Source organism: Phoenix dactylifera, chromosome 2 (assembly GCF_009389715.1).
Source record: "Phoenix dactylifera cultivar Barhee BC4 chromosome 2, palm_55x_up_171113_PBpolish2nd_filt_p, whole genome shotgun sequence".
Classification (NCBI taxonomy): domain Eukaryota; kingdom Viridiplantae; phylum Streptophyta; class Magnoliopsida; order Arecales; family Arecaceae; genus Phoenix; species Phoenix dactylifera.
The window spans coordinates 3,210,859-3,226,129 of NC_052393.1; the positions used below are offsets into that span (position 1 = coordinate 3,210,859).

At 40.1% G+C, this 15,271-nt stretch overlaps 1 protein-coding gene and 1 pseudogene across 3 annotated transcripts; one reads left to right on the forward strand and one right to left on the reverse strand.

Annotated features, from left to right (window-relative positions):
• Positions 1 to 1,146: 1,146 nt before the first annotated feature.
• LOC120105225 (ER membrane protein complex subunit 8/9 homolog) lies at positions 1,147 to 7,677 on the forward strand. 3 transcript variants are annotated; one of them, XM_039117511.1, is made up of 6 exons: positions 1,147 to 1,533; positions 1,633 to 1,779; positions 1,884 to 1,943; positions 6,912 to 7,081; positions 7,208 to 7,256; positions 7,349 to 7,677. In XM_039117511.1, exons 1-5 carry the CDS (start codon positions 1,324 to 1,326, stop codon positions 7,236 to 7,238), a joined length of 618 nt encoding a protein of 205 aa, XP_038973439.1. In that variant the 5' UTR covers positions 1,147 to 1,323; the 3' UTR covers positions 7,239 to 7,256; positions 7,349 to 7,677. The 3 variants fall into 3 exon arrangements, with proteins under 3 accessions (XP_038973439.1, XP_038973440.1, XP_038973432.1); XM_039117512.1 differs by having other exon boundaries at positions 7,362 to 7,677; XM_039117504.1 differs by having other exon boundaries at positions 7,208 to 7,677.
• LOC103706199 lies at positions 7,358 to 12,416 on the reverse strand (annotated as a pseudogene).
• Between the last annotated feature and the right edge of the window lie 2,855 nt (positions 12,417 to 15,271).

Below are 15,271 nucleotides of genomic sequence, written 5' to 3' on the forward strand. Positions count from 1 at the left end.
CCAAATTTCTGCAAGCACAAGCAAATGCCACTTAATAGCCGGATAAAGCTTGAAGGAAAATGATTTATGCTTATTCACCTCCATGACTAAATGATTTCTTTTGAGCTTACACTTACCCACACATTGCGAACAATATTAAAAGAAGCCATCATGCCTCGATTCTGGAGATCCCTCTGGAATCCTCATCAAATGAGGTCATGGAGACCGGAAATCATATCCAAATGATACTTTAATCAAATAATGTGTCAAGAGATTCAGTTGATACAGTCACTAGGTGTTATATATTAGTAACTTGAATTTCCATTATGCCGGTTTTCCTTATATCCTGCATATTTTCTATATATATATATATATATATATATATATATATAAATCAAATATTGCATGAGTTTCAGTCATTAGCACAAACTCCACTATTGTTTGATCCAGATCATCACAGGGGTCGTCATAAATTACATACTTAGTCTTACGTATTGGTATTCTTATATACCTAATAAATGTTTTTTTTTTAAAAAAATTCTCTATATCATCTGCTCTCATCATTCCCTAAAGCATGCCTGAATTGCCAAACCTATACATTCTAGTTTGCAAGAAGAGGAAGATAAACAACGTTTTCTTATTCTTGACCAGGAGAAAAACAACACATCCATGTTCATCAATGTTTTACCTTCCCCATGAACATTCAAAATTTAATTAATATCATCGAGAAACTAGCACCAAGCGTAATGCTATACCCTTTCACAATTCTATTTCATCCTCCAGGTGCTATTATGATGAATGATCCGACTGGGTTTCTTTTGCTAAGGCATACTTTGTTTATTTAGCAATGCTAAGGTAACAAAAATCTCACACAAAATGTTATACCTATAATATATAGAAGGTTGTTCGCCAACAGAAATTACAAACACAACTAGTCTATCGCTCCATTGGCTAACAACACATATTTATAAGTTCATTCATGTTATTAGTAAACGTTGCACATCAATTATGTATCTCTTTTACATGAGATTTTTATGTCAATTAATTTATCGATGATATTAAAATTATAATTATAAATTTAACTAAGATTGGTTGATGAAAAAAAAGAACTTATTTTTTCTATAAAAAAATAATAAAAAAGGCATACCAGGCGCTGCACAGCCGCCATATAAACTGATAGGTTAACTAGAAGTGCGGTGCTTAAAATCGCTCGCAGCCGCAGTTTTTACCCTGGCTTAAGGCTTAACATTGTTTCGACCGGTACTTAAAGATCCAGGCGGCGCTTACCCCGCTTACCGGAGGAGAGAGGTGCCGGCCCCAGTTCGAACGAGCGACCGGAGAGGTATGGGGGCGGAGTGCCGTTACGAAGTAGCGCAGCCTGCGTACATAAAGCTGGTCCTCCATGCCCTCAAGCACCGCTGCTATCCCGTCGGCGGCCTCCTCGTCGGCCGCCTTTCCGACGCCGATGCCTCCACCGTCCAGATCGCCGATGCCATTCCCCTTACCCATTCCCAGATCGGCCTCCTCCCCTCCCTCGAGCTTGCCCTCATCCAGGTTCCCACTCTCTCTCTCTCTCTCTCTCTCTCTCTCTCTCTCTCGTTTTCGTCTACGAATTGTAACTTATTAGGTTAGGGTTTTCTTTCTTATGTATAGGTAGAAGAACACTTCGGGGCTGAGGGTTTGAGTGTGGTGGGCTACTACCACGCGAACGAGAGGTACGATGACGCCGAGCTTGGGAACGCTGCCAAGAAGATCGGCGATCATATTTTCAGATACTTTCCCCGTGCCGCCTTGCTTTTGGTGGGGCTTTCGCTTTTTTTTTCATTCTCTCAATTCTTTATGCGTTTCAGGAATTGTTTGGTTTTGTTTATTTCATCTTCTTTATTGGTGTTTTGCTGCACCAGTTGGAGAATAAGAGGCTGGAAGAGTTGCTGAAAGGGAAAGGGCGGGGTCTTGCAGTGCAGGTAATGGTAGTCCTCTTTCTTTTTTTTTTTCTTCTATATCTTTTATTTTTCTTTGTGATCTTTCTTGGAGGAAGAAACATCGAAAGATCAAAGATTCTGTGTAGAAACTGGATACGGGACTGGATCGATTTTATTTTTTTCTCTCTAAATAATATTCTCGGAAGTTTCTTGTGCATAGGATAGGAGAATAAGTTCTTGTGCTTGCCGTCGGTTGTATGGTTAGTCATGGAGGAACTCAAGGTTGGCTCCTATATGGATGCTCCTTGCCTCGGCAAAGCAAGAACTTCTTTCAAGCCGTCAATAAAATTTCATTTGATCAAATTTTCAGATTTTAAGGCAAAATAGATAAACCTGAACAACAAGAATAGGGGAAAGGCAAATAATTGAAGAAGGTTTTCATAAAATTTCTGTAGAAAGCAGCTTCAGCTGTTGACATTGTAGGTTCACAAAGTTTATATTGAAGTAAAAACAATTTGATCTTCTGATAGCCCATAGGATACCTCAAACAAGTAACTCAACCCAGAGATTATTGGGACCATTACTTATTTTCTGTTCTTATATTTTAATTGTTACCAACCTTCATCTGTTTATTGTTTTAGATCTTTTTTTTTTTCCCAAAGAGATATGTATCTGTTCATGTACTGATTTCTTCTCCCTTGAGGTGTCTTAATTTGTTTTAGTCTTTATCTCAAAAGACATATCCTTTGTTCTGGTATTTTACGCTTGCATCCAAGCATCACTCATATTAATGATGGGATGCATCTAAACCTAAGCTTCAAGTACATTTGATGGAGGATGCAACTCTTACCCTTTAACATCCACTCACACCTCTAGTGTTTATAAATAGGTCGTGGTTTGTTTACTCCTATACATCCTAATAATAGCAGGAGAGTAAGAGTTCTTGAATTTGAGGGAGGATGCGCTCTGAGTTATTTATCATATCTAACTTTTTCACAAGGAAGAGATTTCTCGAATTTCTTGTACTTTCATCTCCATCTTTCAAAGTTTTTGGTCCTTTTCCTTTGCATTTGGGCTAAGGGATTGATTCAGATTCACCCTTCAGCTAACTTAACAGGATGTATCTTAAGGTGGGCATAATTTTGTTGACTCTTGGATGTGTCCTATATTGATTGGGTCTGCCATTTGATGCAACTAACAAATTGAAGGACATGTCTTTCTGGAAAAATACCCTAATCAACTGAGACATTCCTCTTTGGAGGAACCCAAGGGAGGAATCCACTATGTCAACAGACATGTTCATCCCAAAGAGAAAAAAGGGATTTCAAACATAAAAAACAAAATTTGAGTCGTAGTGTTAACATGGAATCAGAAAAAGAGTAATAATCTCTATCGATTCCCGCATGATTCAAAGTATATACCAATAACATTTTGAAAAAATAAATCGATGCATCGACTGAGGTTATTGGTTTTAACTATCATTTTCTCCTAATAGGATTCATCTATAAGAAATTGTGGTGAAGACTTTAGTGCAGAATTCACGAACTATGTGCATATTACAAGCTAATGCAAATTTATTCGATTTAGCACGCTACAACTTGCTATAGAACCTTGTTTCCTAAATGCACCAGAGGTCCAAGCCTAATATGTTGGAGCCTCACTAGGGCTGTCAGTGGGTCAGGTCTTGGGAAACCTGACTCAATTAACCTGGTTTACCTTGATCTTTTAACTCAATTACCGAATTGTGACCTAAGGCAAACCTAGTTACCTGACTTGAAACTTGGGTCAGCTTCAGGTTTAGGTCGATCTGACCTGATTATGTTTGACAAGACCCTTATATACATAAACAGATACATGCATGAGAAAGTATTTTTAGACCATCGGATTGTGTGGTCTGATCAAACAATTGAGGGGTTGTTTTGGTATGTAATAGTAGAGAGTGGAGATGGTATGGTGACCTAGTTTGTGTTTCTTGCCCGCTCTATTTGGGTACAATGGAGAGAAGAGAAGAAAAGAGACAAGAGAACAATTCTCTCCTCTTGTTTGGATGTATAGGAGAGAAAAGGAAAAAATATTTGGACTTTCTGCTTTGGGGACAAAAAAGGAATAAAGAACTTATTTTGAGCATTTGGCTTCTTTTGTACGAAATCTTTCCACTTTCGGAGAAAACAAATTATGGTTTTGATGAGAAATGATTTCTCCCTATGTCTCTTACTTTCTCTGTACTTGTCCATTATTTTCCTAATTAAACGAGAGAAATTCGATCTCTCTTTACTTTCTCTTCTCTCCATTTCTCTGAATCCAAATAGGTTTTGATTCTCACTAGGTAGAATCCTAGCCCCATCCATGTGCCTTATTGATGTCCGCTAGCACTTGGTCATCTAGCATCAACAACCACAAGCCATCTTGTTGGTCCTCTCCCCCAGTCCCTTTCTCCCTAGTCCTCTCTTTGGTCCTCTCTCCTATCCTTCTCCTTGCTTTTGCTACTCCCCCACCTTATATCTTGCTCTTGCCATCATTGTTCCATACTTACCCCGCATTGCCTCTTGCTGCTGGTAGCTGAACCTTAACTCTAGCATCCTGATCCAAGACTCACTGAAATCCTCTAACCCTCTGCTGCCGGCACTCGACTTCTTTGCCCCTTGCTAGTTGCCCCTTACTTTCTCCCATCCTGGCTAGCCATTACCACTAGAGAAGTGCCAACCCCAATGCCTTTTCCTCCTAAAACAAAACCTGTTTGCTATTTAGTTAAGTCAAGTTGGGTGCTTGATACAGGTTGGGTTGTCTTGTCAAAGGTCTAGGTTGGCTCAAACCTTGACTAGACTTTAACGGGCTTGTTTGCAATCCTGTGCCTCACATCCATGAGGCTATTAGAGGTATTTTGTGATGACATGGATACCTACTTATGTAGACCTATTTAGGGTAAATGCCGTTTCTCATGCTGTTGCAGCAGAAGCGCTGCTGCCATAAGAGGGATTAAAGAGATAATTCTTTTCTAGTGATTTATGAATTTCTTCAGTAAACCAAATAATAGTTTAGTAGCCATTGAAACTGTCTTATGATCTCTAACAAGTTTTGGCAGCCATAATGGGTGATTATGAATGGGCTTTGATCTCTTCTGCTTGATACTTTTTACATTTTTTGCATCTCGCAGGCCTTCTCACAGGATCTAATATATGTAAAAGTAAAACCAACATATAAAATAAAGATATGAGAATTTTTAAAGTTTTGAGGTAGCATTTTTTGGGAACTATACACTTTGTTCCTCTCTACTTTGCCCCAGTTAGACTTGGCCCCTGTTGATTTTAAAAAATCTCAGACTGGCCAACGAAATGAACTTTCTGTCCTGAACCTATGCTTCTGTCCATTTCCCTATTGACACTGTCAACAACCATGTTCGAGTAAGGCCATAATGCCTTTATTACTTCTGAGAAAGACTTCAATTGTGTTCCCTTGTCATTTTCACTTTCTTTAAACATCTAAGAGCAAACCAATGTTCACCACATCCTCTGCTCCCTCCGTCACCCCTCCGCCTTCCTCGTTGGCAATTCACCACCACCCAGCAATTCGGCTTCTCTTTAGCCAAGGAGGCTGCTTGCATGTGCTAGATTGAGCAGATCAATCCAAAGGGTTGTGGTCAATTGGATGATATGGGTTTAGCACCTTGGCAACAAAGACTTAAAATTTCTGGTGGAAGCAAAAAGGAAAAAAGAAGAAAAAAAGGAAATAAAAGCAAATTAAACAGATATGAACTGAGAAACTTGATTTGATTAATTGGATTGCAAGTCTCTGTTTGAACTAGAGGATGGATTGAGTACACCATTGATCTACAAAAGCTCCAGGGCAGGTTAGACATTATTGAGGAAGACAAGATTCCTAATTCTAACGTACACAGACTACGTCCTAGTGATGCTTCGTGTCGCTAGTTCTGCTTTAATTTTGTGAATGCGAACGAGAGAACAATTTATTCCTTTTCCTTTATAATGATTGACATTATACGGAACTGCCTGAAAGCACCTTGGGTAGATAATTCTAGGGGTTCTTGTAACTGTCTTGATCTACAACTGCTACCCTTGATCAAACTGCCTTCATCATGTGCTCCTTACGTGCACCAGATCTTGCATGAAATAAACACTGTCGTAGGACACATGGCCTTCTGTGAAATTTTAGGGTAAACAATATCCACACATACACACTTAATTTGGGTTCTTCAAGCCCCTCTCTGGTTCCCTCTGAAAAAATCCGTATATACACATGTAGATCTGTAAAGTTTCATATTAGCTTTCCTGAGAAATGATATTTCATATTCTTGTGTAGAATTTGCTTCCAACATCATGTTGTTATAACATCCTGTTTGGAGCCTATTCTGCCTCCTAAGGGAGCATCAGATTGGAACAACTCAAAAGTTTTTTTTCCATAGAAAGCATAGGCAAAAACCGGTCATTATTGCTCGAGGAATAGTTCATAGAGTGAAGACTTGGATGGTTTTACTTTAGTTGCTGGATGACCTTGTAATGATTTGCAAATGGTTTGTATACTCTTTATGCAGAGTCTCAATATTGTTGCTTGAAGTTCTCTCCACATTCACGTCTTCCTAGTTTGAATTTGGTATCATGCTTCTTTGATAGTCTTGTTTTCTTTTTTGCGGCTGTGGATGTTCAATTTTGTGCCCATTTTCTACTTGTACCACCTTAGTTTCTGCCAGTATATAATTAATATTCTCAGTGGTTTTATCTCTCTCAAAAAAAGAAAATCAAAGGATGATGATTACTTGGTCAAGACAAGAATTCTTGGAAGTGAAATTGAAACATATGCCTCTAATTTGAGATGGTGCAGAGGCTAAGGTTTCTGATTTTATGCCATTCATGGAGCTTGTTATCTACAGTTAGTCTATAGTTAGCCAGTGTTTTTTGTTGACTGTCTACTTCATTTAAATGAGTGGTTTATGATACATTGTTTGTTTGCAGTAAGTGCCTTTGTGCTTTCTTATCTTGCTCATCTACTGTGCAGCTGTACACAAGGGATTCATCAAAAAGCTGGCGGCAAGCTGGATCAGATGATAGCAGTCAGCTGCTGACTATAAAAGAGCCCTCAGCCAACATAGTATTGTTGGATTATATTACTTCTGAGAAATGGCAAGACGTAGTCGATTTTGATGATCATCTTGATGACATTAGCAAGTAAGCTCATGTTGATTATGATGTAATATCTTTCACTATTTTCATGAATCATTCTGTACATATTGCTACAGGTGCAATATTCGAGACTCGAGTTCTTTCTTTAATCTTTTCTTTTTTTGAGTGCAGAGATTGGCTGAATCCTGATCTCTTCAAGTAATTTGTTCGCTACTTGCTGGTAACGTCATTACTGGGCTTATTTAGTCAATATCTGTCATTTTTCTGGTTGAATTTTTCTTGCACTGCAATTGAAAGCATTCAAAATGTTGGGCTATTGTACCAGCCACGTAAAGTGGATTGGAGTGCTTTGATTGGAACAAGTAAGCTTTTGATTGCTTCAAAACATCAAGCAGAAGAGAATTTCTATCCTGTCGTTTAAAAGAACAGATAGTTTGCAGGTCCTCTCTCCTTTCTTGGTTTTAACTTGCTTCAAGTAATACAATTTTAGATATGTTCGCAGTCTTGTATATGTAATCTCTCTAGTTCCAGTTGTTTCCAGTTTAATATATAGAAGCCTGGGGATTTTATTGGCCTTATGCCATCGTCAGAATTTTGTATCATATTTATGGTTCTAATTATTTAAATTCTTGTTTTCCCAATGTGGCTTGCAGTCAGTTGAAGGTTATTAGGTAGCTTTTATTTGCTGTAGGATCAATGTAAAAGCATCTCCATGTCGGTCTCTGTGTCGCTGGAAAGAAGCCCACATGGTTCACAAATTTTGGGATCGGTAATTTTGCCTGGTCCGATGTACAATGCTGGCTTTTTTCTAGCACAGCGGCCCTGCATAGATCTTGGTTTGTACGCATCTATGCATTTGCATGAATCTGCTGACTCCAGTCCAATCAAGATTTATCAAGCTTCAGGTTGTGATCAAGCTTGTCTTGATCAGGCTCTAGGCTCAAATTCGTGCAAGTCCTTTTCCCCGAAAAAAAAAAAGAAGATTTTTTGAGACAAGTTGGTTTCTTCATCATATGTTTGAGCGTGGTATGCCCAATTTTCTATCAAGCCAATAAATGTAGTGCCTACTTTAACATATTTAATAACCATAAATCGAGCTGAAATGAATCGAGATTGTGCGAAGATCATAGAGCATCAAATTCTAGCTTGCCATTTATTTCGTTTGTCATGCAAAAGACACGATCATGGTAAGTTCTGGCATGACATTTATTGCAGATAACATACTTAAAAAGGCAAGTGGGGCCTGCAATACGGAAGCTTCGGAAATGATTTTATGCAGTATCTGCATAGAAGTCGTCAATTATGATTCGAACTGCTATGGGAATCCTCACGGAGTGGCTTCCTCCATCACTCCAAGTTAAGCTTCCAAATGTATAGTCCCCTTGTATCTTGCGAGTTGATGTGAAAATTACCTTGAAAGTTTGCATCTTTGTAGTTGCATGGAAAATAAGGGAAGAAGGTTCCACAACCATCTTTACACCTGGAGGAGATTCAATGACTGCCGTATAGCGTGCATTAACTTGACCAACATTTGTAACTGTTCTCCATGTCATTGCAGATGTCTTGAGATCAGGAATGGCAATTGAGGGCAGATTCAAATGATACAAAGGTCCTCCTGTCGCATTGCAACCTTCAGATCGACTAAGACTGCAATCGAAGAATCGAAGATAATCTTTTGGATTGATGTCATAGATAAGCCCAGGATCAGCGGCTCTGTTTGGGTTAATGTGTCCTCCGCCAAAGTCGAAAGGGTCAGCAACTTTTCTCACCGATCCCTCCGAAGAATCGAAGATAATCTTTTGGATTGATGTCATAGATAAGCCCAGGATCAGCGGCTCTGTTTGGGTTAATGTGTTCTCCGCCAAAGTCGAAAGGGTCAGCAACTTTTCTCACCGATCCCTCCGAAGAATCGAAGATAATCTTTTGGATTGATGTCATAGATAAGCCCAGGATCAGCGGCTCTGTTTGGGTTAATGTGTCCTCCGCCAAAGTCGAAAGGGTCAGCAACTTTTCTCACCGATCCCTCCGCCGTTATCGGCATTCCATATTCATTAGTCACCGATGCTTCGAGCAGAGTCAGGTGCAAGTTAATACATTATCCGAGAAAAGATCAAACAAAGAATAAGTTGGGGATGCAATTCTGTACCAGTTGTGACAAGAGCTGATTTAATAGCTGCAGGAGACCAATTCGGATGCAGAGATTTGAGCAATGCTACCACTCCAGACACATGTGGGCATGCCATCGAGGTACCTGACTCGAATTCGTAATTGTTCTTCACTGCTGCTAGAATGGTGACTCCTGGGGCAGCAATATCAGGCTGTCCAAATTTCCAAGGGTGCTTTTTTTTTTTCAGAAGAATGTCCAATTGGAAATTTTAGATATGCTTTGATGGCTTTTCTATAAGAAAATCTTAAACTATGGAATCAAAGCTTTGTCTAGACTCTAGAGTAGCTCCATCCCCGAACATTATTGTCGGACATCTACCTATTTTCAGGGTTCCATTCTGAATCATTAGCTCTAAATGCTGCCTAAATATACTTGCTTTCGAAAACTTCAAGCAAATCACCGTCAGTGTTGTCAGTTGACATAGGTCATTATGCATGATAGGGAATGGTTAGGTTTCATGAACTCAAATACCTTGAGCACTTCAGGAAATGTTGGACTGGGCCCTCTCGATGAGAAAGCTGCGACCTTCGGCGCAACAACATTTCCTGTGGTGGAGCGAGTTGGAGAAATCTTCACCAATGGGGGCATATTTTTGCTATCCAGCAAATCAGTTGTTGAAGCAGAAGATCAGTTTCCCGTTTTGATGTTGGGATAGCTTCTCATGAAAGGCTAAGAGGAAGAAATACCCACCTCTCAGCTTTATCGCAATATTCGATCATCCGGAATGCAATTTCATAGTCCACAGCAGCGCCCGGGAATCCTTCCAATTGCGCGAAAAAATCTAGCAGATTGGTAGTGTACATGCCGAGAATGATACCCTTGCCCCCACCTTCCCTCACGCTCAAAACTGCAGCGATTATACTCGACGGCGACAGGAAATTGGACGCCGATCCAAGAACGTAGCACAGCACAATCTTCCCCTTGACATCAGTAGCATTTATAGCGGCAGCATCGCAGCTGCAAATTATCAAACGCCCCCTACTCAGTCTCGAGAAAAATAAATAATATGTCAGTACGGAGGACCAGATAGGTCATTCTCTTACCTTCTGGAGGGCACCACTAATTCCGTAAACTTGTCGTCATCTTTCTTGGTCTCATGATGCATGGATTGACCCTGCCAAGATACACAGATACATGATTCTTCTTATTCTTTTCTTCTTCTTTTTTAAAGAAATGTTATGCTTAGGGCGGTGCGACTGCAGCTATCGTGTTACCACAAATTTCTGATTATTTCCAAGGGTGACGACCGTAGGGAAAGAGCGGTCGATCGTGCTTGCAGCGACCGTTATAACCCATGGAGATGAGTTCTCGACGGTCTGGAACGCGGGGCCGTCGTTTCCGCCGGAGAAGACAACGGTTATCCCCCTGGCGACGGCGTGTAAAGTTCCGGGCCACTCTGAAGGCTTACCAAGGGACAAAGATAGGACGTCAACGCCATCATGGATGGCATCATCTATCGCCGCAAGGACATCCGCGTCGCTGCACTAGCCACGCCAGCACGCCTTGTAGATTGCCACCCAAGCACGAGGACTAGCTCCTCCTCGCGCTGCCCCAGCTGCCAGGCCCTGGAAGCTCACGTTCTCTACAAGTACACCAGCGGCAGTGGAGGCGGTGTGTGTTCCATGGCCGTCATGGTCTCGTGGAGACATGTATTCTCCATCGAGGTCCTCCCCATCGACCCCGCAGATATACCATCGGGCTCCGATTAACTTCTTGTTGCAGTGCTTCTTGGGATCAAACAGTTGTCCCGCCTGACATCTTCCTTTCCACCGGGATGGCAAGGGACCAAAACCGTGGTCGTTGAAGCTTTTGGATTCTGGCCATATACCTGAAGGAAAGAAATTACGTCATTTGCCATCATCAGCTGATATATTGTGGACTTATCATGGGAGAATAGGTAAAAATCTTGAAGAAGCCGGACTGACCGGTATCGATGACTCCAATAATGACACCTTGGCTGCCTTTTGAAGCAATCCTGTGGCTGCAGGTTGGTAGTAATTTACGCCGAGAAAATCCCAGCTTCTAGTTGTGTGAACACGATGCTTCCGGTTTGGCGTCACACTGAGCACCTCGGAAAAGTCTGCATGAATCAAAATTTATTAATAGCTTGCCTATCATTTTGACTTGAAAAGTTTTTCACATTGACGCCTGGATTTCTACTCGAGGATCGGTATTGAGCATACAGAACCTGAAATTTTCTTTGCTTGAGGCTTCGTGAGCCTAGCTGCGAAGCCTGAAAATCCATGCTTATAGCTGTAGACGATTGAATCTAGAGCTTCCTCCTTGCTGAAGCACCAATAATGCATTAAGTCAGTAATGTTTTAATTGAAAGGTTTCGATGAAAGAAAGAAAAATATCACCGAAATTGGGATAGCACGAATATATAGGTGATGGAAATGAGAAGAGCAAGCTAGGCCAGACTCAAGCTCGGTCGGTATATATATATTACAATCAACCAAAGGCTGGAACCAGCTCGTTTCATTTTGAGCTCAACTGATCAGGCCGCCCAAGGAACGGCTAGTCCAAGGAATTTGAAGAGAGCGCCCCAAGTCCTCCAAGGTGTTCTTATGTATATTCTGGCTTGATTGGAAAGAGCAGTCTTAATACAATTAAATAAAAATAGAAAATAAGTTTCATGTATTTATTTTATTCATGTTTTTATTTTATTTTATTATTGTTATTTTTTGAGTTGATAAACTGGACAGGAATGAGCTGGGCAAAACCCATTCTCGGCTCGCTTACTAATGAATGAGCCTTTTTCTACCAAAATTACTTGACCTGCTGATGAACCACTTAGGCCATTCGGCAGCACCAAGAAAAGGGAGTAACTTGCCTTCCAAGGAGTGAAGTGAGCATTTCGTGGTGTGATGCAGTGACCAAGTTTGGATCTTCGTGTTGCTTCTCCCCCATGTACACTATGTACAACTGAAATCCCAAAGAAGGGAATGTTAGAGAATAAACTCCCTAGTCCCTTCGTGTTTAGCAACAAGAATGCAAGAATTAACCTTTGTTGATTCCTCTGCTCCAGACGCCACCATTTGGAAGCAAGGCAGAATAAAGAATACAACAAGGAGCAGCGAGGGATGTGGAAGTTGGGATCCCATCTTTGGTTATGCAGTAGATTGGGTCACCCTGAAGCCCTATTTATACTCAAATGTCAGCTGGCAGCTGAAAGATAAACAGTTAATTTTTTGTGCATTCACACTGATAAGAAATTGTACGATGAAGATGATCTAGTCTCTTCAACTCTCGTCCACCACGTGAATTTTTTATCTCCACGCAGCGGGACTACTGGACCTGTTCCTTGTTCTCGACAGCACGGTCCAAGGACACAACTTTCTTCGGAGGTTGGTAAAAGGCTTCTATCAGGGAGAAGATATGACCGCTTTTGCCAATCTCGTCGCTTCGCTAGATATTAGCGAGAACGCGGTCTCTTAGCTTTTGTTATGCAAACAGTCCTTATCGGCTGCCCTCCGGATGAGGGTATTGTTGAAATCAGCAAAAGTTGATTTTTTTTTGAATAGTCTAGATACATAATCAATCTAGATTCATGTAAGAATTATTAATATATTTATGTACTTATCCATCTTTATATCTTTTTATAATATCTGTTTATTTTTCTATGCAGTTATAATTACATATAATTAATATGATTGTATGTACTAGAAGCTTCCATAAAATCTATAAAATACCTCCCATCTGTTGTATTTAGGAAATAGTTGTACTTGGGAAATAGAACCACAAGTTGATTGCTCTCCATCTTTGTATTGAGTTCTTCAATTAATTGTTCACTCTTATTCATCTTTGGAGGTCTCTATTTGCAGCTTGCTTTTTTTTTCACGTTGTGGCCGGCGGTCTTGGGCTAGTGTGACTTCGGTTACACTATCATTTTGTATATGGTATCAAAACTATAAGGGCGCTAGCTGGTATGTGACAAGACCCCTTAGTGAAGAAAATTAGTTGGTGCTCTAAGATGGATTTGAGTGGTCATATTAGTAGACTTGGTGTAGAATTGCTAAACCAGTCCAATTATAGAGTATGGAGAATATGTATGGAGTCTTATTTTGTGGGTGAAAACTTGTGAGAGGTTGTGGGTGGAGTTGATACAGTAGCTCCAGAAATAATGCACAAAATGTTGAAGCTCTCAGGCGATGGAAGCAGATAAAAGCAAAGGATGAATTTGTCTAGAAACGATCTATTTCTCATGATTTGTTTGATCATATTATATGGTGCAATTCGGCAAGTGAAATATGGCAGACCCTTGAGCTCAACAAAAAGGATGTGGCTCGGCTGCAAATATTAGAGAACGAGCTGGCAAATATAACACAAGGTGATCTCTCAATTGCTCAAATCTTTCTGAAATTTAAAAATTTGTGTTCAGAAATTTCTCTTTTAGATCCGAAAGAACCAATTTCTGAAGTACGATTAAAGCATCATATTGATCATGGCTTGAAACCAGAATATATTTCTTATATTATCTCAATCTAAGAATGGGCTTAACAACCATCTTTGGAAGCTTTTGAGAGATGCGAGTTGTGCAGGTTGAAAAAAAAGAAAATTTCTTTTCGATCAGATCAAAAACACCACATGACTCTTCTCCTCAATCATCATTAGGAGAGCAAAGAGAAATGGGGAGCTCAAGTTCTCACCAAAGTAATGGACAACAAGGAAGAAGTGATGAATTGGTGGCTAGTAATCGACAATTAAGGAGAATAATTGTCAAACCTACCTGTTATCGAGATAAAAATTTTGTAAGTACTTATTCTTGTTTCTTTGCCAATCCAATTGATGATGAGAGGAACCCTCTTATTATGATGAAGCTAAAGATATCAAGGAGTGGAAGCGTGCCATGGATGAAGAGATGAATGCTCCTATGAAAAATGAAACTAGGGACCTCATGCCTAAACCCAAGGATGTGCAACCTGTTTCATGTAAATGGGTGTACAGATAAAAAGAAAAGTTGAAGAAAGTGCCAACATATTCCAAGCAACGCTGGTTACTCATGGATTTTCTCAAACAAATGGAGAAGATTATGAAAGACTTTTAGTCCCGTGGCTAAGATGATCTCAGTCTGTGTTGTGTTAGCTTTAGCAACTTGCTATGGTTGGAAATTATGGCAAGTTGATGTGAAAAATACTTTCCTATATGGAGAGCTTAATAAGGATATTTATATAAACCAGCCATTTGGTTATGTTTCTAGCACTCATCCAAATTTTGTGTGTACGCTCAAGAAAGCTCTTTGTGGGCTAAAACAAGCTCCAAGAGCTTGGTACGGTAAAATTGTTCGATATTTACAATTTTGTGGATATGTTGCTTCTAATTCATATCTAAGTTTGTTTATCAAGAAGCATGAAGGATTACATCTAATAATTGACAGCTCCAATAACAAGAATCTCATCTGCAGGATTATGCCAGCCTTTTTGCCATCATTATAGAAGGAAGGCCTAGATGGTAAGGGATCATATATACCGGAGAAAAGACATTCTAACCACCCTTCATCAACTGAAGCTAAAGCAGACTCCCAATTCTTGAAAATATATTGTATACTATCTTGCGTCGCTAACCGCCGACGCTTATAATTCTTGAAAGGTCCCATATCACGTCACAATGCTGCAAGATCTCCATCAGTGTCTCCACAAAATAAACCCAAGACCAGAAAACAAAAAGGCCGAAAAACCAAATGACGCAGAACTTCCAACCAAACTAGAGAGCCAACAAAACCGAACCCACAAGCAGCAAGCAGGATGCCTTGATCATGCGGATCTGAAGGGATATAATTACTCTAAAAATTGCTTCTATCCATCCCCTCTATTTGATGTCTAATCTTCCAGTTCCCCCTAGACTCATCAGCATGGTTGAGACAGAATGTAGATCATTCTTATGGAGGCATGCTGCTGATCAAAGGAAAAAATTCATTTGCTCAACTGGAAAACAATGTGCCGATCTAAATCCTCAGGTGGGCTGGGCATGTTCAGGAATTAAAGAATATAATGTAATCACTCGGACAGATTTGTCATCATGAGATGTTTGCATGGATTTGGTCTGCAAATTAAGGTGGCACCACGGGT

Excerpts from the sequence above, each read along its gene's own strand:
- LOC120105225 (XM_039117504.1), top strand. The coding sequence starts at position 1,324 with ATGGGGGCGGAGTGCCGTTACGAAGTAGCGCAGCCTGCGTACATAAAG. Across the intron at positions 1,534-1,632 it reads TCGAGCTTGCCCTCATCCAG|GTAGAAGAACACTTCGGGGC; the intron begins GTTCCCACTCTC and ends TCTTATGTATAG. Across the intron at positions 7,082-7,207 it reads CATCTTGATGACATTAGCAA|AGATTGGCTGAATCCTGATC; the intron begins GTAAGCTCATGT and ends TTTTGAGTGCAG.